This window comes from Callorhinchus milii, unplaced genomic scaffold (assembly GCF_018977255.1).
Source record: "Callorhinchus milii isolate IMCB2004 unplaced genomic scaffold, IMCB_Cmil_1.0 Scaffold21, whole genome shotgun sequence".
Classification (NCBI taxonomy): domain Eukaryota; kingdom Metazoa; phylum Chordata; class Chondrichthyes; order Chimaeriformes; family Callorhinchidae; genus Callorhinchus; species Callorhinchus milii.
Window position 1 is genome coordinate 8,348,703 of NW_024704762.1, and position 27,250 is coordinate 8,375,952.

General features: G+C 45.7%; 3 protein-coding genes across 6 annotated transcripts in view; 1 reads left to right on the forward strand and 2 right to left on the reverse strand.

Moving 5' to 3' along the window:
* The first annotated feature begins 3,594 nt into the window (after positions 1-3,594).
* On the forward strand, positions 3,595-10,227 carry LOC103182006 (cell wall integrity and stress response component 4-like). The gene is given in 4 exon segments (NM_001292765.1): positions 3,595-3,737; positions 7,419-7,784; positions 8,090-8,247; positions 9,537-10,227. Coding segments are annotated over 4 exon segments (648 nt in total). The 5' UTR covers positions 3,595-3,661; the 3' UTR covers positions 9,585-10,227.
* Positions 10,228-16,724: 6,497 nt separating this feature from the next.
* On the reverse strand, positions 16,725-22,600 carry LOC103182007 (ras-related protein Rab-3A). Its single transcript, XM_042342700.1, has 5 exons — positions 22,510-22,600; positions 18,846-19,073; positions 17,953-18,071; positions 17,484-17,608; positions 16,725-16,940 (listed from the first exon to the last, which is right to left on the reverse strand). Exons 2-5 carry the CDS (start codon positions 19,071-19,073, stop codon positions 16,750-16,752), a joined length of 663 nt encoding a protein of 220 aa, XP_042198634.1. The 5' UTR covers positions 22,510-22,600; the 3' UTR covers positions 16,725-16,749.
* A 2,573-nt stretch (positions 22,601-25,173) lies between these two features.
* LOC103182008 (cAMP-specific 3',5'-cyclic phosphodiesterase 4C) overlaps positions 25,174-27,250 on the reverse strand; it is a 78,772-nt gene continuing 76,695 nt past the window's right edge. For all 4 annotated transcript variants that reach the window (XR_006085643.1, XR_006085642.1, XR_006085644.1 and 1 more), the window contains one exon: positions 25,174-26,198. Coding sequence is in view for 1 of the 4 variants with exons in the window: in XM_042342720.1 (XP_042198654.1) it covers positions 26,182-26,198 (17 nt within the window). In the remaining 3 variants the exon portion in view is untranslated. The remainder of the gene's footprint in view (positions 26,199-27,250) is intronic.

Genomic DNA, 27,250 nt, shown 5'->3' on the forward strand with positions numbered 1-27,250 from the left:
TGGGATTTGAGTAGTTTCGATCTGTTAAGGCTACGCAGGCAGTTCTGCAGTTCACGGTAAAATCCTGAGAGGCGCTTTGAGAGCCTCTCGATGACGTGTCAAATTGCTATATCGAAGTTCAAGCAAAACTGCAGATGCTGGAAAACTGCAAACAAAAACAAAAGTGGCTGGGAACACTCAGCATTTATGGGGAAAGGAAAGTGAGTCAACGTTTCGGGTCCACCACCCTTCGTCAGAATGCAAATGCAAGGATTAACATATTATAAAAGCACAAGCTCTTATTTCTTTTCTAAATTTCACTTCATCTGAAAGCGCTTTGCGGTGTCCTGCTGGTGCGAAAGGCACGACTGTAGATACACGTATATTGTACTGTAAATGCTGGTTTGCCCCAGAGGCTGCTCGTGGGAATCTTATCCAATGTGCAGACGAAACTTAAAATAACTGTTAAAAAAAATTGATGGAAAAGATAAGTTTAAAAAAACCTACAGTCGCTCAAAGTCACCAATGAACAGAGACAGAAACAGTGGGGTTAATGAAAACACAGTTAAAAACGTAGTGATGAAGAACATGACGACGGTCGGACCTCCTAGGGCTAAATTATTTTGTCGCTCAGCTGAAATGAACCAGACTGCCTTGGAGCAGCGAGACACTGTGCTGGAAGGGGTCACGCCTGACCCTTTAAAGATGGGGGCGCCCTGTTGCTCTGTGTGCTACGTGACGATGATGTCTTGAGTCGAAAAAGGGTGCGTCAAGAGTGTTCAGCTGCTGCTGTTCAGAGTGGATAAGAGAGCAGCGCTGCCGTTTGCTTGCAATAGATTGCTTGCTTGACCCCGATGAACGAGCGGATAGTGTTTTTGAACAGGAATAATAATAAATAGAGGATATCATGCATGGTTTTTCAGCACGTCTCACGCTGTTGTTTTGAGGTTGGAAATTGACTGAATCTTGGCATGAAAATGGGCCATAAGGGCCACTCACTAGTTATGAACGTGATTCTCAACGTTGGCATTTTTGCGCCAAAAATGCAAAAGTGAATTAAATAAATTCTAATTTATTATAATTTTTTAAAATTCTAATTAGAACAATAAATTCTAAACTCTCTTCGCTGTTTGTTCCCACACCCTTTAATTTTCCTCCTCTTCTTACATTTATCCCTTTAAACTTAACACAAAATGTTTAAACATTTTGTGGGAAGGGATTACATATTCTAACCAACCTACATATGCAATGATTATTATTATTCATAGTATTATATAATGATTTATTTTTAAATTTATTTGGGGGATTATTTCAAATTTGTGCCCGGGTGAGAATAGCATTGTCATATCATCTTCACTGCCTTGATTTGAAGGAAGTCCCCGATGGCAACACTCCCTCATTAAAAAGGGTCTTCATTCAAAGATTTCCAAAGGTCAGGCTTTCAACGATGATTCTGGGACCAGGAATCTGTTGCTTTGCAAACAACTGATTTCAGATTCTGAGATTCCATTAATGAATAACTGAAATATGGAGCCGGAAATTTCCATTATCTGCCCGTCTCATAGCGCATATCAGCTTTAGTAAATAACACTGCCCTCCGTCAATGTGTCTCTCCTACATCCCAGTTCAGTCTCAAACACAGTCAGTCCACTTTACAGTATATCCTGTGAAGAAGCTCTTTGAGACGTCTCAATGGCGTGAAAAGTCGTTATATCAAACGCAAGGGTCCATAACTCTGTCTGTCCAGGGCCTTGGGACGTCCTCCCGACGTGAAAGGCGCTATACAAATGTAATTTTGTTGCTGTCTTATTATCTCCAAACCTTCTGTGTGTCTATGGAGTTAATGCTAGTTTGAAACCAGTCAATGGTGACGCGTGCCAGACAGAGAGCCTATCCCTTAGCGAAAAGAATCATGGAATAAAGAAACGATCAGTTATTGAAGATCCGACTATAGATCAGTTGAGTAACAAACAGCCTCGGTCTCTCTGCAGATACACTCAACGACAAGGTGTGAAAGACAGAGCGTGAAAGACAAAGGACATGAACAAAGGCTTCGAGACGGTTCTTTTTTTACAACTGATAAAATAAGGCTCTGACCGGCCAAACCAGGATGTGATGGCAATTACGTGACTCTCCTTTGGTCCCAACCTTACACAGTGAGATGGCTGCAAGATGTGGGACAGGCAACAGGGAAAGGTTTAGTAGCACTTTGCCGCCGCCCAGTGGCGACATCTGTTAGAAAGGAAATTCTCGAAGAATTGAGACTTAAGATGTTTCGGCGTCTCGTAAGAGGATTAGAATTGCTGGACCCAATTCCAAGGCCTATCCAGATCACTTTCCACCACATCCTGGCAGTCGGGTCCCAAACTATAGACTGTATCCCAAGATATTATTTCCTAAAAGAAATCTGTCAAATTTGCTTTGGAAAGAATCAACACTTGTTTTGCCTCATATATAATAATATATAATAATATATAACAATAATATATAATAATATAATATTATATCATGCCTTCATCTCTCTGATCTTGCTCCTCCATTGACAAAAGGATCTTGTTCCCTCAGCTTGGACGTCCCATGACTCTGTTGCTTTTGCTGTCTTTCAGTTGTATTTTTTGCTGTCAATGGGAAGGGATTTGGTCCATTGGAATTCAAGGCGGTGGGAATCACACGCAGCCGGGTGGGTGTCTGATGCATCCGAACCCATGTTGCAATGCTTAAGAGTATCCAAACCAAACAGAGTTCCGCGTACAAATGGAAATCTCTCTGTGTCTGGAGTGAAATGCACACTCTTTCCCCGGAAGGACGCACCCTGATTAGCTCATTTCAGAAAGTATTAGGCACAGGTTGGCAAAAGCCAGGACTTGTGAGCGGGACACACACTCACACAAACAACAACAACAACAACTTATGTTGATATAGCTCCCCCCCCCAACCCTCACCACACCTCACCCAGGGTAGCATCCCAGAGTGCTTGACAGTGGCGGATTACGCTGGGAGGCGACTGTAAGCACGTTGGTTGAAGAGGAAGGTCTTCAAGCGCGACCTGAAGATGGAGGAGCGGCGGGCGGGGTGGAGGGGGCGTTGGGCGAGGCGGAGGGATAGAAGGAGAGTGTTCCGGAGTTTCGGGGTCAGAAGACACAGGAAATGGAACTAATTCTGGAGAGTGCAACTTAAGGGAGTTAAATTTGGGAGTTTGATTCAAATTGAGAACGAGATTACACTAAGCGTCCCGAGACCCTGCCCGGCGCGAAGGGCGCTACGCAAATGCAAGTCGCTGTCGCGTTTGCATTAACTATGTCCATAAATCTGAAAAGCATGAGATTTACTGCAGGATTACTTCTGTTCAGTTTCTTTTCCAGCGCTTAAAGATGCTATTCCGCATCAAGGGCGCTGTGTAAATGCAGGTTGCCCTTTTTTTTTCAATCCCACCCAAAAATAAATAAAAGAAATACACTTTCTGACCAGAAATTTGCATAGAAATCGCTGTTCCCCTTGAGATGCAGAACATGAAGGTGGTTTGGCATCACCAGGGGCGCTGTTTAAACACACCTGGATGTGCAATCACATGGGGAACCTGAGCTTTCAGGGTGTGGAGCAAGTGGATTGCAAACCGATTTGGTGCAATTACCTTCACACGACTGTCACTGTGGGGAAGGGCAGTGATCAGAACCTGTGCAACATGGGTGCAATCGTGAGAACGATCCTATTCATTTCCCTCGGCGTCTCTTTCGTCTCTGGGGAAAGCACTACTAAAGGTAAAGGGCGAAACTTTCGGGATCCTCTTAAGAGTTTGGTCCAGAAAAAAAAAGTTGTGAGCAAGTTGCAAGTCTGGAGAGGGGAAGTGTCGACGTGTCAGAGACGATGTGGGCAGTGCATATAAATATATATGTGTGTGTGTGTGTGTGTTGTGTAAAGTCAGCTTCGTTTTTGCAGTGCAATGTGTTTGAAACTCTAAAAGAAGCGTTGAAGTCAAAAGAATTTCAAAACTTTTAATGTATATTGGTGCATAAAGCATATTTTTTTGGGGGGGGGCATGGTTTGGATTTTCCTGCTTGGCTTCTGTTTCAAGACAAATGTTTCCGCTGCTACTGCTATTGTTCTTATTTTTATTAATAATGCTTTTGAAAGTTAGTGGGAGCGACTTTACTCTACTCGAGAGAGACGAGGGTGAAACTTTACCTAATGTGCGATCGAATTATACAATATAATAATAATAATAATCCTTGCATATGATACAGCGTCTTATCGCACCTTCGAAACATCTCAAACCCCACCGCAGAATATGCTGTAAAGTGAATTGACGGTATATTTTAGTGGGCGAAACTTTGAAACGGGGTCTGCAGCTTTCTGTAACTTTTGATTGCCGTTTGATGACCGGTTTGTGACTGACCACCTTACGGAGGAGATTGACAGGGTCTTTCTCGGGTTGTGCTGCTGACAAGGCTGGTTAATGGAGCGTGAAATCGACTCCACTCTTAGGTAGATTCAGTCATTCGACACCCGAGCCGAGCAGCTCTACAGGGCTCCAAGGCTTTATGTTGCTGATAATAATAATAATAATAATCCTTGCATTTGATATAGCGCCTTATCACGTCGTTCAGACGTCTCAAAGCGCTTCACAGAATATACTGTGAAGTGAATTGACTGTGTATTTTGTGGGCCAAACGTGGCAGCCAATTGGGCACCGCAGCGTCCCACAAACAGTCTTGAGTGATCAAATTATTATTTTTTTGAAAGGATTATTGCCCCTGGAAACCTGCCAATCAACTAACAAGCAGGTTCCTACTTACTGCTAGGTAAACTGCTAGGAGGAAGGCAAGTTGCCTGAGGTTTCACCCTGCCCAGTAATCGAACCCAGGTCCTCTCACTTGAGAGGCGAGAGTTCTAACCACTACGCTACAGGACTCCACAATACCTCGTCCTAGTGACTTAAAAGGGGGAAGGTTCCCCTCCGGGAGCAATTCTACATCTATCATTGCATTCACTCACTGCGTCATTGAGGTGGTAAGGAATTTGAGTTATGAGGAAATTGGGCTTGTTTTCTTGGGAGGAATTTATTAAGAAGGAGTAGCAGGAAGAATGTTCGCTGTAAATGAAGGGGTGAAATCGAATTAAAAATTAGAGGTGGGAAAGGAGCAAATCATTCATTGAATGTTCTGCACAAAGAATCATGGATTTGGGTAAAAAAAAGGTACCAGGAACAATGGTGTATTATGATCTGTGCGTAGGTCGAGACCTGAGGAAATATGATCTTGCAAAGATTAGGCAAAATGTCTTGGAGCAATGCAAGTTTTTTTTTCAAAGAAGTTAGAGTACTGTACAAACAGACTAGACCAACCTGATTAACCCTGATCATAAAGGCAGAGATGCCGTGATGTCTGATGATTGTTAAAAAAAATCCTTGCATTCGATTCCATGCCCATAACATCCAAACACTTCCAGCAATTCACGGGGAATTGCTGTCAAGTGCAGTAATTGTCTTTCTAGGCAAATGTGACGGTCACGATTTTACATACAACAAGGTTCCCACAAACAGTCATGGGATGAATGACCAATTTATTTAGATTATTTGTGGCTAGGCCGTGGTGGGCGGTGTGTATGGGCAGGGAGAGAAACACCCTTATCTTTTCAAATAGCGCCATAGGATCTCTAACATCCATTTGGTTTAATGCTTTGAAGGAAAGCTGCTTTCCTTTGGGAGAAAGTTCCATGTGTCATTTTGTTCCCGTCTCCTATTGTCTTCTCCCTCCTCTCATAACAAGTGCCGACTTGGGCTGATGTCCATATCCATGGGCACCAAGTCTTGCTCTTCCCTACCTCTCCGACTTACTAAACCACTAACAGCCTGTCCGTTCCTCTGCCTGGCAGGCACTGGCCCACTCCATGCCCCCTACTCTGCCCGCTCCACCATCGACAATCAGGCCGTCATCCTCTCTGCTCCCACCCACTGGAATTCCATTCTGGAATCTCTTAACCTTGCCCCCTCCCTTGTCTCCTTCAAGGCCCATCTCAAGACCTTCCTTGACTGTCAGCGCCTTGGGAAGCCCTCCTGACATGAAATGCACCATATAAATGCACTGTGTTGTTGTTGTGTTCTCAGGTACTTTGCTCGATATTCATGCATCTTTAGCGATTGTTGGCAGAGTATTTAAATAAATAAATAATCCTTGCAGTTGATATAGCGCTTTTCACGTCGGGAGGACGTCCCAAAGCGCTTCACAGAACACACTGTAAAGTGAATTGACTGTATATTTGTGGGCAAACGCGGCAGCCAATTGCGCACAGCAGTGTCCCACAAACAGTTAGATTGAAAATGACCAATTTTATTATTGTTTTTTTTTTGGAGGGATTATTATTAGGTGTGTGGAGTAAGGAAACTCGCCCAAGGTTTCGCCCTCTGCCTGGAATTGAACTCAGGTCTCTCGCTTGCAAAGCGAGTGCTCTAACCACTGAGCTACAGGTCTCCACCCGTATTTGTCAATAGAGGACATCACAGGCAAGTCCTAAACCTGCCTCATATGCACACACAACACACACACACAACACACACACACAGACACTTTCCAGCAGGGTCTTAGTGTAGTGATTAGCAGTGGACTATTCCTTAACTCAGCACAGACAGAGGATGGAACCTAGTCCTTCCCTCATCCCTATGCCTCAGTGATATGCCGTGACCAAATGTTTGCGAAGGAGGTACCTGGTTGGTCCTGGCGCAGGGCGTGTGCTATGTGTTTGAACGGGATTTATCCTGTTAATGATTTGTAAATAAACGATGGTGAGTTTCACCCAAGAAGGTTTCCATGGCAGCAAAGCTGCCCTTTAAAATCATAATTTGTGCAGTGCTCACATAACAAAAAAGAATTCAATGTCAACAATGAACCAGGTCTTGTTTGTACAGTCAGATGCATCCTTGGCCACCTCAAATTCCTACTGTAAGTAAATTCTGTTCGGGCTGTGAATTTCTATGTGTCTGATGAACATTTGGGCCCAACTCAGTCAGCAACTGTTCCTGGGAAACCTTGGAGCTTCCACTCATTAAGCTTCTTTCTTGCTCCCAGGGCTTCAATGTGGATTTTGCTGAGCTGTTACAACAAGTAACAACTTCCGTGTATAGTGCCCATCATGCAGGGTAGAGTCCCACAGCACTTGACGCCAGAGAGTGTTCCAGAGTTTCGGGGCAGAGTGCCCTCCGTTCTACCACCGGCGCCCACGCTTTGAGCCACACTGCCCTGAAACTCTGGAACACTCTCCCTCTATCCCAGGTAAAGGACAAGTAGGGGGAGGGAGGGAGGGAGGCAAGGCAAGGGAATGGTACTTTCTGCATCCTGTTAGGCAGCTGTGTCCTGCCAAAATGTGACCTTCGTGGTGGAACCATTATATCAACGCGCTTTTTGTGTGCACATCAAAGCCTCCTGTATTCTTCCCTTCCTCTCCAGGGATAACGTCAACTACAACTCCAGTGGTGACATCGACAGCTTTGGGAACTGGTCAGACCAAAAGTAGTTCCGCTGATCCTCCTGGTACAACCACAGCCGCATTATCCATGTCCACAAACCAAGTGTCTCAGAACAGCATTAGTTCTCCTGCCGCAGCCACCTCGCCGGCATCCAGCAATCAGAACACAACGTCAACCAAACCGACAACCGTCACCTCCAGCCCAAAAAGTCCACAAGGAAATACCACCGTGAGCGAAAGCGTTACCACGGCCAACACCAGCCAAACAACACCTGCCCAGTCGACTGCCCTGCCTGAAACAGTGACCACTGTCAACTCGATCAGCATGACAACACAGAATGGCACAGGTTGGCGTTTCTTGTACAGTAAACCTCGCAAAATTCACATTAGTTGGGACGGTACATTTAGTTTGGGAACATTTAATATGACTTCTGCAAAGTACGAGTTATGTCAAACTTGCATAGGAGATAAACTCTCAAACGGGACGTGGACTGATGTACGACTTGGGCGATTATACGTTTTATACAGATCAGACTTTACTGTACGCTGCCTCCGACAATGCACATGTGCTTATGGGATATGTGCACTGTCGGAGTCAGCGTGTGGGGTGGCTCGGGTTCAGCCGGTTGACACGACTCCCTCTGTGTTTCAGACGTTTCATTCCCACTGATATCACATGGCATGGATCCTGGATTAGTGGCTGTGATTGTTATCCTGGTCTCGCTGTTGGTCATCGCGATAGTGTTCACCATGATCAAATACTCCAACCAGGGGAAGCAGGAGTTTAAACGACTTCATGATTTACCAATGGTATGTAAGCTGTTCCCACCCGTACACCAAACTCTGGGTATTTAGGTGTATGCATTGCACTTGTGTAGATGTATGTGTGTATGTATGGGGTGGCGGGGGGTCACCCCCTTTCTGTCCAGGCAGCACAATCCATTTGTAATGCGAGTTGGGAGTCACTAGGGGCAGGGAATCATCCCACTCAGCTCCTGTCAACGGGTAGGATAGTCCTAGCTGGACAAGCAGCGGGAAAAACAGTGATATCAGTGGCAAACTACGCAGTTTGGGCTGGTTAGACTCCAGCAGTTATCCCCAACACACACTCTGGGCTCCTCGAACCTTGGCTCTTGCCAGACTGCGCCTAACTCCTTTCCGGAACGGTAAGCAGGATGCATCCCTCCAGGGAGAGAGAGAGAGAGCGCGCATTCCATTCCAACAATGCTTACAACAACAACAACTTGCACTTATATGGCGCCCTCCACGCAGAGCTTAACTGTGGCGGAGCCTGCTGAACACGTCTGTCACACACATGCCCCTTGAACTCTTCCTGGTAACGATGTTTTAGTTGTTAATTAGCAGCTGTGCAAAGAAACACTCCCTGGGGCAGATCCGTATAACAAGACGTTTTGACGTTAAACTTTACCCTGAATCATCAGATGTTGCAAGTACTCGTATTAATTCAGCTTCGTGTTTGGCCGCAGACATGAACTCACCATTTCCCTTTCTCTGCAGGGTAATCTCTATGAAGATTCTCCATTAGTCCTCTACAGTGTGTAGCCATGAGCACAGATTATAGCAATGAACCTCCAATGAACCAAACTGCCCCTTCTGTTTGGAGTCACTGATTAGACTCAGTCACTGAAGCGATAGTTACATTTTCACATTAGAAACGTGAAGATTTACATTATATATTTGCGACTAAGCCCTCCCAGCCTCCCTCACGGGACATGAAACTGATCTAAAGTTGGGCCCGTTCCACGATTATTGACTAAGTCCCCCAATCCTTGCTTGGTTATGAACGGGATGACCAGGGCTTTGGCTCACTCAGATGCTGGTCGTTGGTGGAGATCAATGGGATTTTCCAAAAAAAAACAGGGTTCTTTTGGCTGCCGAGGGCTGGATGCCCTATTTGAGAAATGTCCGTGGGTTCCATAAGCTATATATGTTTTTGAAATGGAGGGAGGGGGCGGATGAAATCGGCCCGCGGGCTGCCAGCTGGACCGCCCTGTCCCCGTAACCGCACGGTTGCCGTGGCAAACTGATCCGAGCGCTGAGCAAAAGCGTTCACACTGGTTTCCGTTTTCCTCTTTCAGAACAGCTTAAGCGAAGATGCTCCTTTCGCTCAATATCCACCCAAGTAACTCGCACACGCTGGCACTGCTGCATGAGAATGTTCCGGAAGGCGGTACAGCCCTCTACTGGCTGTTTGCACGTACTGTACTTGCTGACTTCTTTCTCCCTCTCTCTCGCTCTCTTTCTCTCTCCGTTAACAAATGCATGGCGCCCTTTTAACCAGGAGAACTAACCAGCAATGGCTGGAAGTCAGTGGTGATGAGTTAGTGACCAGATCCAGCTCAACTCTTGCACAATCCTAGATTTGGTTATTGATCATCACAAGATGATGGAGACTCTTTGCCCCATTTGTTCTCAACTCTCCAGGTTACCCACCTCCACCATCTGCCCATCACAGCATTGAGCTGGTTCTTAAATCGACCCACAGTCCACTCCTCAACCTTTCTACTCTGCCCTTCGCAGATATCTCCTGTATACACTCAGGACAATCACAAAGCAGCACCTTTAAGAAACCAGTCCAAGAAATTACTCTTACGGGCCGGAGGAATGTTTTTAAAATCCAGATTTAGATTTTTGTTTTGTCTTCTATTCGATATTCTGGGAGTGTAGAGCGTGATCGTTTACTCGGGACACTTATTTTTAAGCAAGCGAATCTTTGCTTCCAGTCAAAATTCTGACCCAAGCTCATCAATAAAGATTGTGTTTGTTTCCAATGTGGGTTGTGTTTTGAGGTGAAGGGAGTGGGTGGATGGGAAAGAGGACGAGAAGGAAAAAAGAGCTCCCAGCACTTATAATAATAATAATAATAATAATAATTGGCCTTGCATTTGATATAGAGCCTTATCACGTCGTTGAGACGTCTCAAAGCGCCTCGCGGGATACATTGTAAAATTTATTGACCGTGTATTTTAGGGGCGAAATACAGCAGTATCCCACCAACAGTTGTGGTGTGTTTGACCAAATTTTGGGTGGGGGGGGCGAGAGATTATTACCCATGGAAAGCGATCCGCCAATCAACTAACAATCAAGTTCCTACTTACTGCTAAGTAAACAGAGGCGTTGGTGTATATGTGGAGTAAGGAAACCTGCCTAAGTTTTGCCCCGGGCGGGAATCAAACCCAGGTCCTCTTGCTTGCGAGGCGAGGTCTCTAAACACTGAGCTACAGGAGTCCATACTTATATACCTATTGCTCGTCACACGTCAGCTGGTCCTTTCTACACAAGAATCTTGAGACTTTGATTATTTTGTTGGTATATTTAATATTTTTACACAACAGAACTCTTCAGTACATCAAAGTGAGAAATGCTCACAGCAGCTGAGGTTTTTTTTTCATCTCATACACTTCTTTTTAATATAATTTTTCCTTTAAAGTTTGAACGAGACCCGGAATGTACCCAACGACAGAGATCCTAGAATTGCAGAATTAGGAGATTTCACAAACTGCTAACGAGGAGGGTTTTTTTTTTTCCGAAGACTTTTTTCTATATATATATATATATCATACTTTGTTTTTAAAAAAAATAAGAAACAGTAAAAGCATATTGGTTATTGGGGAGCGGCAGCCACAAATTACGGTGAAGTAGTTTTATTAAGTATGTAACTGTGGCCATACATTGTCATCGCCCAATGTGCTCAACAGGAATAAAATGATGGGGAGATATTATCCTCTATCCGTGCTGCTAACCTCGGACACGCACTCGCACTGCGTGCTGGATATGGACTTGAGCTCCGGCAATATGTTTCTGTACAAAAATCTTTCACCTTTCCTCCACCACTCTCCCCATCTCCCTCCCCTCACTGCATTCATTTTTTTTTGGCTCATCTACCATCAAGGAGCAGAAAGCTTTTCCAGCATCAGTGCCAAAACACACCTCTGGTTAGGTGCAGTAGCGATTCCATTCACTGTAAAGAGCTTCCCTATTCCCTGTCCCTTCCCCCCACCCCCCCCCCCACAATGATATGTGTCTTGGTTCAAGCTCCCAGAAAAGTGTCTCTCTGGCAGATTGCCAATTTAATGCTGAATTAGGGCAATTTTCTATTGTGATTCCAAGTCCAGTTGAAACTATTTCTCGAAAAACATTTTGCTCAGGGTATTCCTGCAATATTTTCCTGTAATGCACCTGAACTTCTTCTTGATAGCCTCTGTCCCCTCCCCCCCACCACGTATATTACGTGGCACTTCCACACCTCCACCATCAATCTCCCCGCCCCTCCTCTCCTGAGGAAACATAAAGTTACAATACTTCAATGAATACTTCAATGGCCTGGTGCATCCCACCAAACTGTCACATGATCCTAAGGGTTGTAAAGGGAGCTCTCTACTCCGTTCAATGCCTCTCCATCGTCACGCTGATTAATATTTTAATGCCTCCTAAATGAAGAGCAACCATCCTGGGTTGGGAGTGGGGGGAGGGGCGGAGAGAGGAGAGGAGGAGGGAGAGAGAGGCCATCTTTTGAATCTTCTCTCCGAGAGAGAGAGAGAGAGAGAGAGAGAGATACAGTTTCTAGAGAGTGAAAGACGAAGGTGTATCACTCTGTCCCTCCGCTGGAGGGACCTCTTCAAACCTCCTGCTCCGCCAAGTCTCACTCATCCTGAAGCATGTCTTACCCCTAGTAATTACGTCCCTTCATTTAATGTACATCACTTAAAAGCTCCACCATATGCCAAAACTTAGTAACCCAGTCTCTCTGTATCCTGTACCCTAGTAACTAGACCTCTCCGTATCCTAGCGACCAAACCCATCTACCTGGTATCCTAGCAAACGGGCCTCGCTGTATCCTGCATCCTAGCAACCAGGCTTCCTCCCGCCCAATATCCATAATCCTGTGAACAATTGGTTTCCTATCCGGCCAGAGTTTACGGAATGAAATCAGTCGTCAAAAACCACAAGTCATAAAATTGTCGAACTCTACTAAAACCGCTCGAGTTACAGTCACAACACAAACCATCACCTACAGAGGAGTAAAGGACTGGATAAGTGACACAACATTCTGGTTCGTCAGGTATCTTCAAACACGCGCACGCACATACACACTTACTTTACACGAAGCCCATTTCAAAACTTCTATATTGCTTTCCATTAAAAGTTGTCTTCTTAAAGAAAAGTAAACCTAGGGGTGGGGGGGGGGCGCTGGAGGGGAGGTGCTATGCATTGTTTCAAAGAGATAAATTCAGCACAAAAGGTGATAAAATGATGCAGAACATCGCCGAGGGTAAAGCACGTGAACAACAGTTGCACACTGACTGATACCGAGTATTTACACCTTATATACAATAAGGAAGACCTTATATAGAGGCAACTTTCTCCCTCCCCCAACTCTGGACGATAAAATAACATGGCCCTACTTTGTTCACCCACTCATCACGGCCCCAAACCTGAAACTAATTATTGGAAACGACTAGCACTTGTGGACATAATTGAGACTAATCTGTAAGAATAACCAAATAATCCTTATATTTGATACGGCACAAAATTCGAAACATTGCAAATCGCTGCTCAGGGAATTGCTGTCAAGTGTAGCGACTCTGTAATTGCGGGCAAATGCGATATCTCCCGGCATTTTTTGCACACTGTTTGTAAAGTCCAACAAACGCAGCCAATTAACATGGATGATTGGTGGCCAAGAGATATTGGGCAAACAAACCTACTTTTCTTTTCCAAGGGTCATGGGATACTTAATGTCTCATCTATTTGTCTCAGTCTCCGACCAAACTATGGGATGAAGTAAGCAAAGTGTAATTCACCTGTGAGAAAATGATGGGTTGGCTTTCTCTGCGGGTAGTAGATAGTTATTTGGGGAGGACAAGTTTGCAGGGCTATGGGGAGAGCGCGGGGGAGTGGGATTGATTTGGATAGCTCTTTTCAAAGAGCCGGCACAGACAGGATGGGCCGAATGGCCTCCTTCTGTGCTTTATAAGTCTGTGATTCTATGGCTTGTCTCAGGCTCACTCAGACATTTTTGCAATTGCCAGAGCCCTCTGGGGGCTGTTAACAACACTGCAGCCTACATTGCAGATCTACGACGACAACAACTTGTACCTTCTACAGTACCTTTTCACATACTCAGAGTAACATCTCGAAGCACTTTGCAGAGATAGTGCCAAACACTGAGCAGGGAGGGTAGATGAGGAAAGTGACCTGTAGGCACGGTCAGAGAGGTAGGTTTTCAGGAAACTTTGAAAGTCAGATACAGATGGGGCGAGGTGCAGGGATGGGGGTGGAAATCGGTCCAGAGGGTACTAAGCCTCCTTAGGATCCTAAATATCTTACACCTTCTAGTCCGTGTCTTGACGTTCTCTCATCCTCTACTGGAAGACTGATATTTTACCCCCTAATGACCATGCCATTTATGTCCCACCCCGAAATACATTTTTCCATCTGATTAACAACAACAACTTGTCCTCCACGTCGGGCGACGTCTCAGAGCGCTTAACAGTGGCGGAGCCCGAGGCCGAGCCAGGGGGAGGGGGAAGGTGACCATAGGCGCTGTCGAAGAGGAACACCAAAATCATGTTTGGATTGAGCAAGCCATATTTTAAAGAGTTTCATGAATTTGATGTTCCGTCTGGTCAAATGCATTGGATTCTTTCCTTTCCTCGTTCAATTGTTCAGTGATTTTTTTTTTAGACCCTCTGGTCATTCGCCGAATAGCAGCGCAGTGATATAAATAAGCATACATATAAATAAATAAATAACAACTTAAAGAAATGAGAAAATAATTAACAATTCTATTAAAAGTTGAGTAGTGCTAATGAGTTACAAGGAATTTGGACTCGCTTTTTAAAATAAAAACTCAATGCTGTGATGGGAGGACAGTATGTCGATGGTTGAACTCAAATGAGCCAAAGGGCGTTATTCATCCGAACATCACTTGTGATCGTTTGCAGTGGTACGGAGAGGCCAGGGGAGCGGGACAGAATGGATATCTCTTTCGGATCTGTGCTGCAAAATGCTATGATTCAGAGTCAGATAGAGATGGGGCGAGGTGGAGGGATGGGAGAGGGGGGGGGGGGTTGGGGGGGAAGAGGTTCAGAGGGTAATCAGCCTCCTGAGGATCTTCTTGTTCATGTATTGACCTTCTTCGTTTATTGGAGGTCAGAGGAAGGGGTCACAGGTTTATCAAAAAAAGGCCACACTTTGTGTGCAGCGACGGTTCACCTGAGATCTGCATCTTTTGGCTTTCACTGAAACCATGGCTTGTCTGCTCCCGGGATATCTCTCTCCTCAGATGTCCACTGTATACTTGGAGTGAATATTTGTGCTCATTGAAGGAGATTTGGGATATTTGGGAAATGGAGCGCTCTGCCTCTTCAACCCCCTCCCTGTGTGATGAACATTAAGTAGGCCAAGGTTTTAGTCCTTACAGCCAAAGTCCATCTACACCTTAACTTTGTTCATTAAACTCCTAACCCGGAACATTTCAGCAGATTGTTATCACTTATCACTTCAGGTTCTGGGTCAGAGTTTAGAGACAGGCTGAACCTATTATAGTCGGGTGACCATATGGTGACCATATGTCCCTGATTTCCCCGATAAGGTCTTAAATCCCTGACCAAATTTGTCCTGTCTTGAGTTCAGCAACAAACTGAGCAAGAACGATACATTTCTAAATCATCAGAGAAACGCAGCCATAATCCAACGAGCTTCTCCAAGTAACTGCACCGCCAGCATCGGGAACTGTGCTGAGTTCAGTTTTTTCTCATATGTGTCCCTGGATTTGGTTGACAAAATATGGTCACCCTATAGTACAGGCAAAGCACCGCTGCTCAAAATAGCCGTCAGGACAATACCTTCTATTGTAGGAGGATGAAGACTTAAGGAGGCGATTGATTTGTGGCAGGGTGTGATTAGTTATTACTGGTTATTAGTTACTACGGAAACCTGTGCGTGGGGTCGGGTGAGAAATATTACAAATATCCAGTTGTTTCACTCTCATTAACAAAACAATACGTATTATAGCGAATAAACTTCAGATCAGAGTCAGAGGCTGCTGTTGTGCTGCCTTCACTCTCCAGATGAGCCTCAGCACATGTCACTGGAGTCTTCACACACTACAATTAACAGGTTCCACACGGTACTCTTACACACTACCCACAGCTTGCAGTAATGTCAATAGCCCCATTGCCACTCGCTGCATGTAGCACTGACACGCGCCATTGATAAATACGGTAATGAATTCTAGATCCCTGCATGTGTCCGATTGTCAGGCCTGAACGTTGTTGCGTCTGGAGAAGAAATGGAGAAAAAGGAAGGGCGAGAGATGGAGAACTGGAATCAGAGATCTCCTACAGTCATATCAGATTATGACCGGTATTCATTTGATCTCAGAAGTTAACAGAAGAATGGAGCGAAAGAGACGAAACAAAATGGAAAGAAATGCCCTTCCGAGTCCTGCCGATGAGTCCAGGTTGGGCTGTGCCGTCACCAGCAGTTCCCTGAAGTACTGTGGCCCAACCTGGCTCAGGAACCGGACCTACCGAGACCGCCACAGAGGCTCGATTCCGTGGTCCGTGGTCAAACATGTCAACCTTGGAGCCAGTTCACCTCCTCCAGGGTGAAGGTGTTGAGGATGAAGGTGTTGGGGAAAGTGAGAGAGAGAGAGAGAGAGAGAGAGATGAGGAACGAAAAAGAGCGAGCAAAAGAATATAAAGGGGGAGAAAAGAAAAATGTTAACGTCCAGAGTTTTCTGTTTCAGTGACTGAGACACCACAGGAGAAGTTTCTCCCTTTGACAAAGCCACAGCATTGATCATCATTGCTCTGTGAACTACTATCCCCTCCCCGCCCTGGTCCAGGGATGATGGTGGGAGAAGTTGATTAAATTGCGATTGTCACATTTCTTACGAGTTAATATTTTCAACAGCGAAAGTGGGAGGGTGGGGGTGGGGGGGGGGAAATGGGGATGGGCTTGCGGGGGTGAGTGGGTGGGGGGGGGAAGGGACAGCATGCGCGGGATGCGTAGCGAAGAGGATGTCACAAAGTGTGATAGGGAGGGGAGCATCACACAGTGAGTTTATCAGGACTTTCACATACACTTACATCGGCAGACAACTAGACCCTGGTCTGCATCCCTACGCATCGGTTCCGAGTTTGATTGGAAACTGTCTAGCGAGTGGGACCTTGGGCTGTGTGTTTCCATCTGGTGGGGGTGGGGTGGGTTTCTGAGGGCGAGCGGGGCAGGGGATGGATGGGGGATGGGGGGAGGGAGGGAGGGAAGGTTACGAGGGGATCTCTAGCATGCGCAGTCCTGGTGCGGAGGGGCTGGCTGGTCGTTGAGTTGCGTGCCTTGCTTGGCCCCGGTCACTGCGGGGTCAGCTGCGTCCAGACTTTCCGACATCTTCTCGCAGATGATGTCCACCAGCCTCTCGAAGGTTTGCTTGACGTTGATGTTGTCCTTGGCGCTAGCTTCGAAATACTCGAACCCTGGAACCAGAGAGCGAGCGTTATATCACACTACACCAATTCCTACCCCCCTCCCCCCATCAACGCCCCCATCATCATCAATCCAGTGCAGGGTGAAGCCGTTGGCAAGTTTTGGTACTCCGCACACATGCCTCTGTTTACACAGCCATAAGCAGGAACCCGATTGTTAAGTCGATTGGCGGATCGGTAATAATCCCTTCAAAAAATAAGACTAATAATAATTTGGTCACTCAGTCCTCGAGTGTTTGTACTGTTGCGCAATCGCCCACAAAATCTACGGTCAATTCACTTTACAGTATATCCTGTGAAGCGCTTTGAGAAGTCTCAAAGACGTGATAAGGCGCTGTATCAAATGCGAGGATTATTATGTATTATTATTATTACAATAATTATTATTATCAGCTCCGTCACTTGGCACCTGTCAACTGCATCTGTTTTGGTGCCAAAAGCCTCATTGAATGAAAAAGGAATGTAGCTAAGGAAGCCTAAGCAAGCTTTTCTTGATCTGGTTTAACTTTACCCAAAGGTTGGAGAGACACGTACCCAGATGCTCGGCCAGCTGCCGTCCTCGTTCTCCCAACACCACTCGCTCATCCTCCATATCGCACTTGTTTCCCACCAGCAGGACTTGTGCGTTGTCCCAGGAGTACGTCTTGATCTGAGTCGACCTGAAAAACACGACGTTTCAACATCTTCATCTTCTCTCAGAATGAAATCCGCCGCCCCTCCCCAAAAACAAACACAACCAGCTCCTTGCATTTGATGCAGCGTCCCGAAGCACAATGATTTACAACAACGACAGCTTGCATTTATATAGCGCCCGTTCACGCAGGGGTGGGGTAGCGTCCCGGAGCACTTGACGGTGGTGGAGTCTGACCTCCAACCAGGGAGGAGAGAGAGCGGAGGAGGTGGCCGTAAGCACGATCAAAAAAGGTCTTCAGGCGGTGGGGTTTGAAAGTGGGGAGGGAGGGGACAAGGCGGAGGGGTTGCGGGAATGAGATGACTAACATACCAGTCCTGGACAGCGTTGAATGACTCTTCGTTTGTGATGTCGTACATCAGGATGAAGCCCATGGCCCCTCGATAATAAGCTGTGGTGATGGTCCTGTATCGCTCCTGACCCGCTGTGTCCTTTAGGAAGCAAATGGCACACGATTATTATTATTATTGTCCTGAGATGGGAGCAATCACTGTACTCTAGTGAAATACTTGTTTTTTTGTTTGTTCCTGCTCTGTACAGTTTGAACTGTTTTCAACACTGCAAGCTGTGGGTTACATTAACTGGGCGGCAGTGGTAACTGAGGCTGGCAGTGCCAGGGAACTCGATTAACATCAGTGCAAATACAATGAGAAACTAGGGCATTGGTTGGGTGGAGTCGATGAATCTGGCAGCATGAGGGAGCTGGATTAACATTAGTCAAGGTACAGCCAGTAAAACATGGCACTGGATGAGAGGAGTTACTGAGCCCGTCAGTGTGAGGGAGCTGGGTTAATAGTAGAGACCAGTAACACAACAACAACAACTTGGATTTATACAGTGCCCCTCATGCAGGATAGCGCCCCAGAGCGCTTGACAGTGGCGGAGCTGGTGGTGGGGGTGGGGGTGGGGGTGGGGTGGGCGGTAGCTGACCATAGGCACGGTCGAAGAGGATCTTCAAGCATGACCTGAAGATGGAGAAGGAGGGGGCAAGGCAGACAGATGGAGGGTGAGTGAACCAGAGTTTCGGGGAGTAGTGGCTAAATGCGATAATAATAAATAATCTAATAATAATCCTCGCATTCGATATTTGATATCCGATGGTGGAAGGGAGGGCACGAGGGACAAGCAGGAGGTCGGAGCCAGTCGCTGGCTGCGAACGGTTTCTGAAGGGAACTAAGGACACAGACAGGAGGTGAAGGTCTGACCCAGATTTGGAGCTTGATCCTCTTTTCGTTCCTGTAGATAGTTTTGACTTTGAAGTCGATCCCGACAGTGCTGACGAACGCCGGAGTGAACGAGTCGTCCGCGTATCGGAACAGGAAGGAGGTTTTGCCCACACTGCTGTTCCCAATGATCAGGATCTTGAACATGTAATCAAAGTTCTGATCCGAGGATTCCTTCTGCCCAAAACGTGCGTCTGTTGCCGAAGCCATCTGGAAAAGGAAACCGGGCACCAAATTTACACCACTGTGAGTGACAATATTAATAATAATAATAATAATCCTTGCATTTGATATAGCGCCTTATCACGTCATTGAGACGTCTCAAAGCTCTTCACAGCGTAGACTGTACCAAATATATATTGTGAAGTTGATTGACTGTGCATTTTGTGGGCGAAACGCGGCAGCCAATTGCACACAGCAGCGTCCCACAAACAGTCGTGGATTGAGTTTTTTTTTAGGGATTATTACCCATGGAATGTGATCCTCCTATCGACAAATAACCAGGTTCCTCCTACTTACTGTTGGGTAAACAGAGGTGTGTGCAGTAAGGAACCTTGCCTGAGGTTTCACCCTGCTCAGGCACAGCTCCTTGCATTCACAGCTTCATTTACGCATTTAATTTCTACGATTTACAACCATTGCACTTTGAAAATCAAGCACAGTAAAAGCTACGAGAAAACTACACGACGGTGGGACCGAATGGGCAGCTGTTTGGGAGAACTGGCACACGCACGATGGGCTGAATGGCCTCCTTCTGTGCTGTAAAAACGTAACCGTTCTATGAGCTGTTCCTGAAATGCGACAGCAGCAGCAGCAGCAGCGAATTCAGGTTTACATTCACACCTTCAGCGGCAAGTGGGACGACGATGGGAGCTAGTCGGCTGAAATTTCACACTTTGGGTGTGAAACTGTCATTGGAATAAAGAGTTCTGGGTCTCCAGCGCAGCAGACAGTGCCAGCTCGCACCAACACTGGCATTTCATCCTGCCTCGCAATCACACGGTGGCAGAGCAATGATTATCATCAGGGAAAGTGATCCCCGAGTCAGTTTCAAGCAGTGAAGTAGGAGGAGTACAACTCTTTTTATCACTTCGCCTTTCCGGGGGTAATAATCCCTTCAGAAACAAATGATAATGACAGTAATCTGGTCACTCAATCCACCGCTGTTTGTGGGACACCTCCGTGCGCAATTGGCTGCCGTGATTCACCCCCAAATGCACAGTCAATCCGCTTTACAGTGTATGCTGTGAAGCGCTTTGAGACGTCTCAACAGCGTGATAAGGCGCTGTGTCAAAAGCAAGGATTATTACTATTATTATGTGAAGATCCCCCCCAAAAAAAAACAGGACAAAGGTTCGTATTTCACTGTGCAGAACCTCGCGTTTGCCCCAGCCCTCTAGGTTAGCCACAAGACTGCTTTGACGAGACTGTTCTGACCTCTACACTTCCCCGCCCCAACTCGAGCAAGGACATTCAGCTCCTGCTTCCCCTCCATCTCAAACAGACCCTGGGGCCTAGACGTGTGATTGCTACGTGAGTTGCAGTCGAGTTGCCGGCTGCTGGACCGAGAGAATTTCACATTGTTAACTGTCTGTGACAGAAACTGTTTATCCCCAATTATAATTTTTTTTAAAAAAAAAGAAAATGATAAGAACCTTAAATGTTGACCAGTTTGTGCTGGGCCGGGCCGGGCCGGGCTGGGTGGACGGAGGCTATTCCTTTCTCTCAAATCTCCGCTCCCCCCTGTTGTGGCCTCTAACTTCAAGACGTAGGTACCTCTTTGGCCGTACTTTTGGCTTTCTTTTCCCTCCCCTATCTATCCCCTTGGTTGGTGATGCGGATACCTTGCCACTCAGAAACCCACTCCCCTCTTGCTCCGCTGACAACATGACGGTGATGGAGAAGGTGCTGGGATGTGAAATCACATTGTGAATTCATTTTGGTGGGTGCTTCACTAAACTATTCCATGGCAAACGGTCGTGGATTGCCGTCCTCAACCTGAGCATTTCAGAAGCCGGGTTGAGGAGAACGGAACAAAAAAAAGGGGGGTATGAATCAAGAAATAGTCTTTCAGTGTCCCCCCCCCCCCACCCCACCCTACCCTAAGTATGGAGATTGTAAGAAATTAAAGCGCGTCAGTTTATTCCAAAGGAAAATAAATATACGTGGAAAATAAAGGCAGTGATAGCTCTCGGAGATACTGGACACAATCAGATAAGACATGCAATACAATAAACTGGCATTAAAATACTCCCCTAATAATGGGCAGATCTAAACCTGGGCATAATATCTTATAAACAGCGGGCAATCATAATGACCTCTTCCGGGTAAATGTTATTCTTCGGGAATAACAGGGATAAAACCTATAATACAATAACAATCCTTGCATTTGTTAGGGCGCCCTATCACGTCGTTGAGACGTCTCAAATACGCGGTGAAGAGAATTAATTGTACATTTTGTGGGCGAAACCTTGGAACAGTCTCACAGCTGAAACCCAAATGCCCTCTACTGGACACTTCTGAATCCGAGTGCCAAAGACATACAGCGAAGCAGATCTTCCTTCCTCCACTGAACGAAACGAGGCTGCAATGGTGCAGTAATGTTTGCTACCGCACTATATATATATATAAATATCTATATTTACATTACATAAATATTTATATTTATATCCCCAGACTGTGTGCATTGTATCCATGACCCACTCGACAAGACACAATGTACATAATCCATCGATACAATGGTTGATACAACGTATTGCATTTTTATTTTCAGACTTATTTTTTGAAGTCAATCTTTGCAACCGTTTATCTTAAGAGCCTGGCGGAGAAGGTGATACCGTAAACGGGAAATAAAACCCCCCACAGGATTGTTGCTATTATTATGATTATGATTATGATTGATGAGCAATTCCCCAGCAAGGAAGGAAGGAAACATCCAAACCATGCTATATGTTGTGCGTCAGTTACCTTGGACGCTTCCTGATCAAGGAACTAACCATCGTGTTGATTTGACCACTGGCTTTCTGCTCTCCTTTGCTCAAACCAAACAACTACGTGCAGTCGTCTACTGATCTGCTCCCAACCCGTATTCGCATCGCCTCTAATGCCCGGAGAGGAAGGAGGGACTCCACAGGAGCAATGACATGGGTGGATGAATGGGATTAACGAGCAGGAATCAATGGCCAGAAGATCGCCATCAATTTCTGTGTCGGTTCCAAACCATTTATCAAACCCTCCGCAAAACCATACCTACATGTTAAGCAAATATGCATCTTTTAGGATTGCAACCCCCACCCCCCCCCACCCACCCCACCCCCCCCACCCACCCCCAATTCTCTGAGCACAATTCTGTTACATCATATGTCAAATGAAGGTTATGGGGGGGGGGGGGGGAAGAAGAGAAAGAGGGGAGTCGAGGGGGGGGGGGGAAAGGAGTTGCAATTTTTGCAAATAAAATCCAGGGTTGCAATAAAATAAAAAAAAAGGATAATTGCGGATAAGAGAACGCATTGCACCCTGTGTCTGTGTGGGGAGTGGGGAGGGGAGGAGGGGGGGGGGGGGGGGGTGATGTGGAGGGGGGGGGGGGGGGGGGGAGGGGGGGGATGTGCTCCTTGCCTTCTGGCCCTGGCTATTGCCCCTTCCTTACCTTTAAAGCGTTGGTTACCTCCTGCGCTGCTCTGCACAGACACTGCAGCAGTCCCCAGTCCCCAGTACCTGCAGCACTTGATTGACAGCTCCGTCCAGACGTCACCGTCCGAGGGGGGAGGGGGAGAGGGGGAGGGACTTCGCCTGGCCAGCCCCTGATTGACAGCCCACCAGGCAACCAATAGGGAACGGGGGGCAACTTCAGCATCCCTTGGGTTTTCATTCGGAGTCAATTTACGTCTCATTTTTAAAAAAAATTCGATTATAATAGATATATATATATAGAGAGAGAGAGAGAGAGATGTGTATATATATATAATCATTGCAAATAAATCACTAACATTCCATAAAAAGAGCCTGAGCTGCAACTGTCAGGATTGGGTCATGTTATTGTGTGTTGCATTTCCATCACAGTAACTAACAGTAGCAAACAACCCCCCCCCCCCACCCTCCCTCCCCACCCCCCCACCATCACTGTCTTTGGACTTGTTTCACCAGATATTTTGTTGATTGAAATGCTTCTGCATCGAGTTTTTCTTTTTTTTTTGCAAAAGCATTAATCCAGCAGAGCCTGGGTATAAATAGAGAGAGAGAAAATTGAGAGAAAAAGAGAGATAAGGGTGTGTGTGTGTGAGAGAGAGAGGGGGAGAGAGAAAGAGAAGAAAGAGAGAGAGAGAGAGAGAGATGCAGCAAAAAATATAATCATTCTGCATAATTTATCCATGGGGATTAACTATTCATGGGCTGTTTTCTTTGCAACACACCCAATCTCCTTATCCAATCAATTTACTGCAAAAAATATATTCCTCCCTAACACACACACACTCACACCATCACCGATTGATAATAAATTAACGCAACCGAAGTGAAATGAATGGACTATGTATGGACAGTCCAGTTGGTTTGGATAATACATGAGGTGGGGAGGGGGGGCGGGGTACCTCATTCATAATTTAGCATGCGCGGCGCTACCTGGAGGCGGTAGGAGGCCGGTGCAGTTCAGCAACAACAACAACAACAACTTGGATTTATATGGTGCCCTCCACGCCGGACGGCGTCTCAGAGCGCTTCACAGTTGCGGATCCCGGGACTGAGCCAATGGGGGGGGGGAGGGGGTGAGGGACCAAAGGCGCGACTGAAAAGAAAGGTCTTCAGCAGAGACCTGACAATGGGAAGGGAGGGGAGCGAGGCGAAGGGAGTGGGGAAGGCAGTTCCGGAGCCTCGGGGCGCAGTGGCTGAACGCATGGCCGCCGAGGGTGGAGCGGAGGACTCGGGGGACGAGGAGGAGGCCAGACCTGGAGGAACGAAGGCAACGGGTGCTGTTTTGAGGAGCGAGGAGATCAGAGAGGTCGGGGGGTGCAGAGGAGTGGAGGATCTTGAAATCGATCCTCTCTGGGACAGGGAGCCAGTGCAGTCTGGCCAGGACTGGGGGGATCGGAGAGCAGAGTTTCGTGCGGGTGAGAATGTGGGCGGCAGAGTTCTGAATGAGTTGGATTTTATGGATGGCAGTGGAGGGGAGACCGACGAGGAGGGCGTTGGAGTAGTCCAGACGAGAGATGACAAAGGCACGGACCAGAGTTTCAGCAGCTTTTGGGGAGAGATATTGGCGGAGTTCGCGCTTGATTGAGCTGGTGCGTCGAGGCATTTGAGGGGGCAACGCAATGGTTGGGCAGGTTTCACGCCCAATTGGACGGGTGCCTAGTATTTGGTTTTTTTTTAAAAGAAAAACCCTGCAAAACTTTTTTGGGTTTCGAAGAGCTTTTCTTGTCACTGTTTCAGAGAAGCATTAACCTAAATTGGTCACTCCGCTTCCCCCTATAATGTAATATAGGCGACGCGTAACGTGGGGCTATGTTTTGGGCTAGTATTCGTGGCCGTTGGGCTACAAAGTTATTTTAATTTCTGAGGGTTAAAAACTGCTCACAAATTCACAGGGGACGGACGACCAGTCGTGACAGCCACTCCGGAGCATTTGAACAAAGTCGAGTTTTACTGTAAAGCGCATTGACTGTATTTTGTGGGCAAAATACGGCAGCTCGTTGCACAAGGCAATGTCCCACGAACAGCCACGGAGTGAGTGACCAGTTTAAGTTGAGGGATGGTTGGCCAGGACACAACAAACCATTGGGACATTTTATTTCTGTTTTTGCGCTCACCAGTTTAGGTTATTTTGATGTGTTGTAATTGAAACCCGGTTGTGTGAGTGACTGATAATTCAGTGATCAATAAAAAGCAGTCGATAAACACCATAACAAAAAAAACTGTGCTGTATAAATTCAAATTGTTGTTGAAAGAGGAGTAGGGTGTAAGCAGGTGAGAGAGGTAGGGAGGTGCTGGGGCATTAAACGTTGAATATTTAATTAAGAGCTTTGGTGCGTTTTCAGAAGTTGTTGCAAGACAAATTAACAGAGTGCATGCACATCAATGGGGAAGAGTGAGGCGATTAACACACAAACAAGGATAATATTTACAATAACAGACACCCAACATACCCAATAACTGACACAAACAAGCAGAGGAAGGATTTAAATAGCCACGAAAACGACAGTGAGTGATGTGTGCGACCCATGTGTGCCAACTAATGGGTTACAAACCTTGCATCAGATTGAACCAACAAGCACACGTGAAAAGAGTAACCGAACGGCACCTTGGATTCAGGTGCGGATTTCGTGCTTTCAAGAATTTTATTGTGCTTTTTGTTATAAAAAAAATTTGTACAAAGTACAAGAGTGAGACTCGGTTAGAAGAAAACCAAACAAGCCGTGTTTGTGCACAAGACACTGTACAGATTCAAATATTGTCCAAAAGAAGTCCTTTAGCTTGGGGTGTCTTCACTTTTGGTTTCCTTAACAAACAAATCGTTCCATGGCCAGATGAAAATACTGATTCCAGAAAAAAGACATTCCCAATTCTACAAGCCATTTTACGCCCATGCGAACTGAATAGTGACTTGAGCAAAACTGCCCTGTTTCGTCTTGCATCAGATTGAAATATACTGGAGTGTTATACTCAGTTAACACACTGTGTGTTATATAATATAGATAGAACCGTTATACCCCCAGCAACACACCGTATGTTATGTAAGGTTTACCCCATAAAACATTATATAGACAGGAGCATTATACCCAGTAACAAATGGTGTGTTATTATATTGTACATAGAAGAGTGTTATACTTTATAACACAGTGTGTTGTATAATATATACATAGACAGGAATGTGATACTCAGTAACACATGGTGTGTTATTATATAATATGTACAGGAGTGTTATACCTAGTAACACATGGTGTGTTCTATTATACATACAGAATGTTGGACACCTCTAATATATATACCCTTGTAATGCAGAGTGTTATAAAACGTGGACAGGCCTATTATACCCGAATAACACACAGCATGTTATATAAAATATACAGGGAGCTTTACACCCCAATAACACAGAGTACATAAATATATAACATAGACAGGAGCATTATACCCCAACATAGGGGTTCATTGTTCAATTCAGAAGGAAATCTAGGAATTCTCATCTGGCCTATGATGGAGCTGACATACCAATCACTAGATCGATCGTTGGGACCAGGGCTGCTCGTTTTCTACAGTCCAGTGTCAGGAAATGTCACTGTTTGAAAAATTATACAAAAAATTCATAAAAAGTGAACCTTCCGTGCTCCTATGGAGGTGTCTCATCTGAAAATAAACCCCAAAAAATTAAGTCAGTAAAATAAATTACTAACGCCAAGTTCTCACATTCTGACACGTACTGAATTCTAATTAAACTCAGAATGCTTTTGTCACCCACTATTTTTCTCCTCTCCTGAAGGCAGTGACTTGTGCTTAGGGTCCTGTTCCCTTGGTTCAATTGCCCTTTTGGAACATCACCCAAGTCTTGAACTTAATCAAGGAGTATTCATTCTGCAAATGCAAGAATAATATTCTTGCCCAGAACACAGAAGCCAATTGTCGCACCCTTATCAGTTACATCGTCTAACTCAAATTGGAGATTGACCCTCAAACCTTCTGAGTGTACGTGGCTCATTATTGAACGGCGATCTTGCCAATTGAACTTAAAGGGAACTCAATCTCTGAAGGATTGACGCTGTAAAGAACATTACCTTTGTGGAAAGGTTGCTGCCAACATATTTTTACTGGCAAAGGTGAAGAGGTTTTGAGTCAGTTTCAACATTATGATACCACGTATCGTGACATGAACACATAATCGTATTGCAAACAAAATGCGAAAAAATTGCCAAGGACTATTTGGTCTAAGATCTGTGATACACTGACTCCATCTGTTTGGTGTCACTGTTAGGACAAGGTACTCGAATAAATCTCAACCCTGATCCTCACACTGTCTGGTTGACTTATGGCATTCAGCAGAATGGTTCATGTGAAGAGACAGTAAATTTAATGCGATTTAAACATTTATGTTCAGGAATTTCTTCTGAAGTATTTCAACACTAATACAGGATGTGTTTGTGGTCAAAATGCACCTTCCTCAGTGGGTGGGAAAAAAGTTCCAGTGCATAAAAGTATAGGGTCCTGGTTCATATGGGAAAGGCTGCAAGATTGAGCCTATATTGTCCCAAATAACTGCATCCAAGTGCTTGAGCAAACTACTCAGTGCAGATACTGTACTTTGTTACCCTCGTGTTGTATAAATCTGTCTGACAAACATATACAAGGAGGGCATCCTGCCTTTTTTCTATTCTTTGTTTCATATAGAGGTGGAATGGAATGGG

Bases quoted from the DNA above. Each gene is read 5' to 3' on its own strand.
- LOC103182007 (XM_042342700.1), bottom strand. From the start codon at position 19,073: ATGGCTTCGGCAACAGACGCACGTTTTGGGCAGAAGGAATCCTCGGAT. The intron at 17,609-17,952 runs GTATGTTAGTCA...CGTGTTTTTCAG, and splicing joins TTCAACGCTGTCCAGGACTG to GTCGACTCAGATCAAGACGT. The intron at 16,941-17,483 runs GTACGTGTCTCT...CTCTGGTTCCAG, and splicing joins GCAGCTGGCCGAGCATCTGG to GGTTCGAGTATTTCGAAGCT.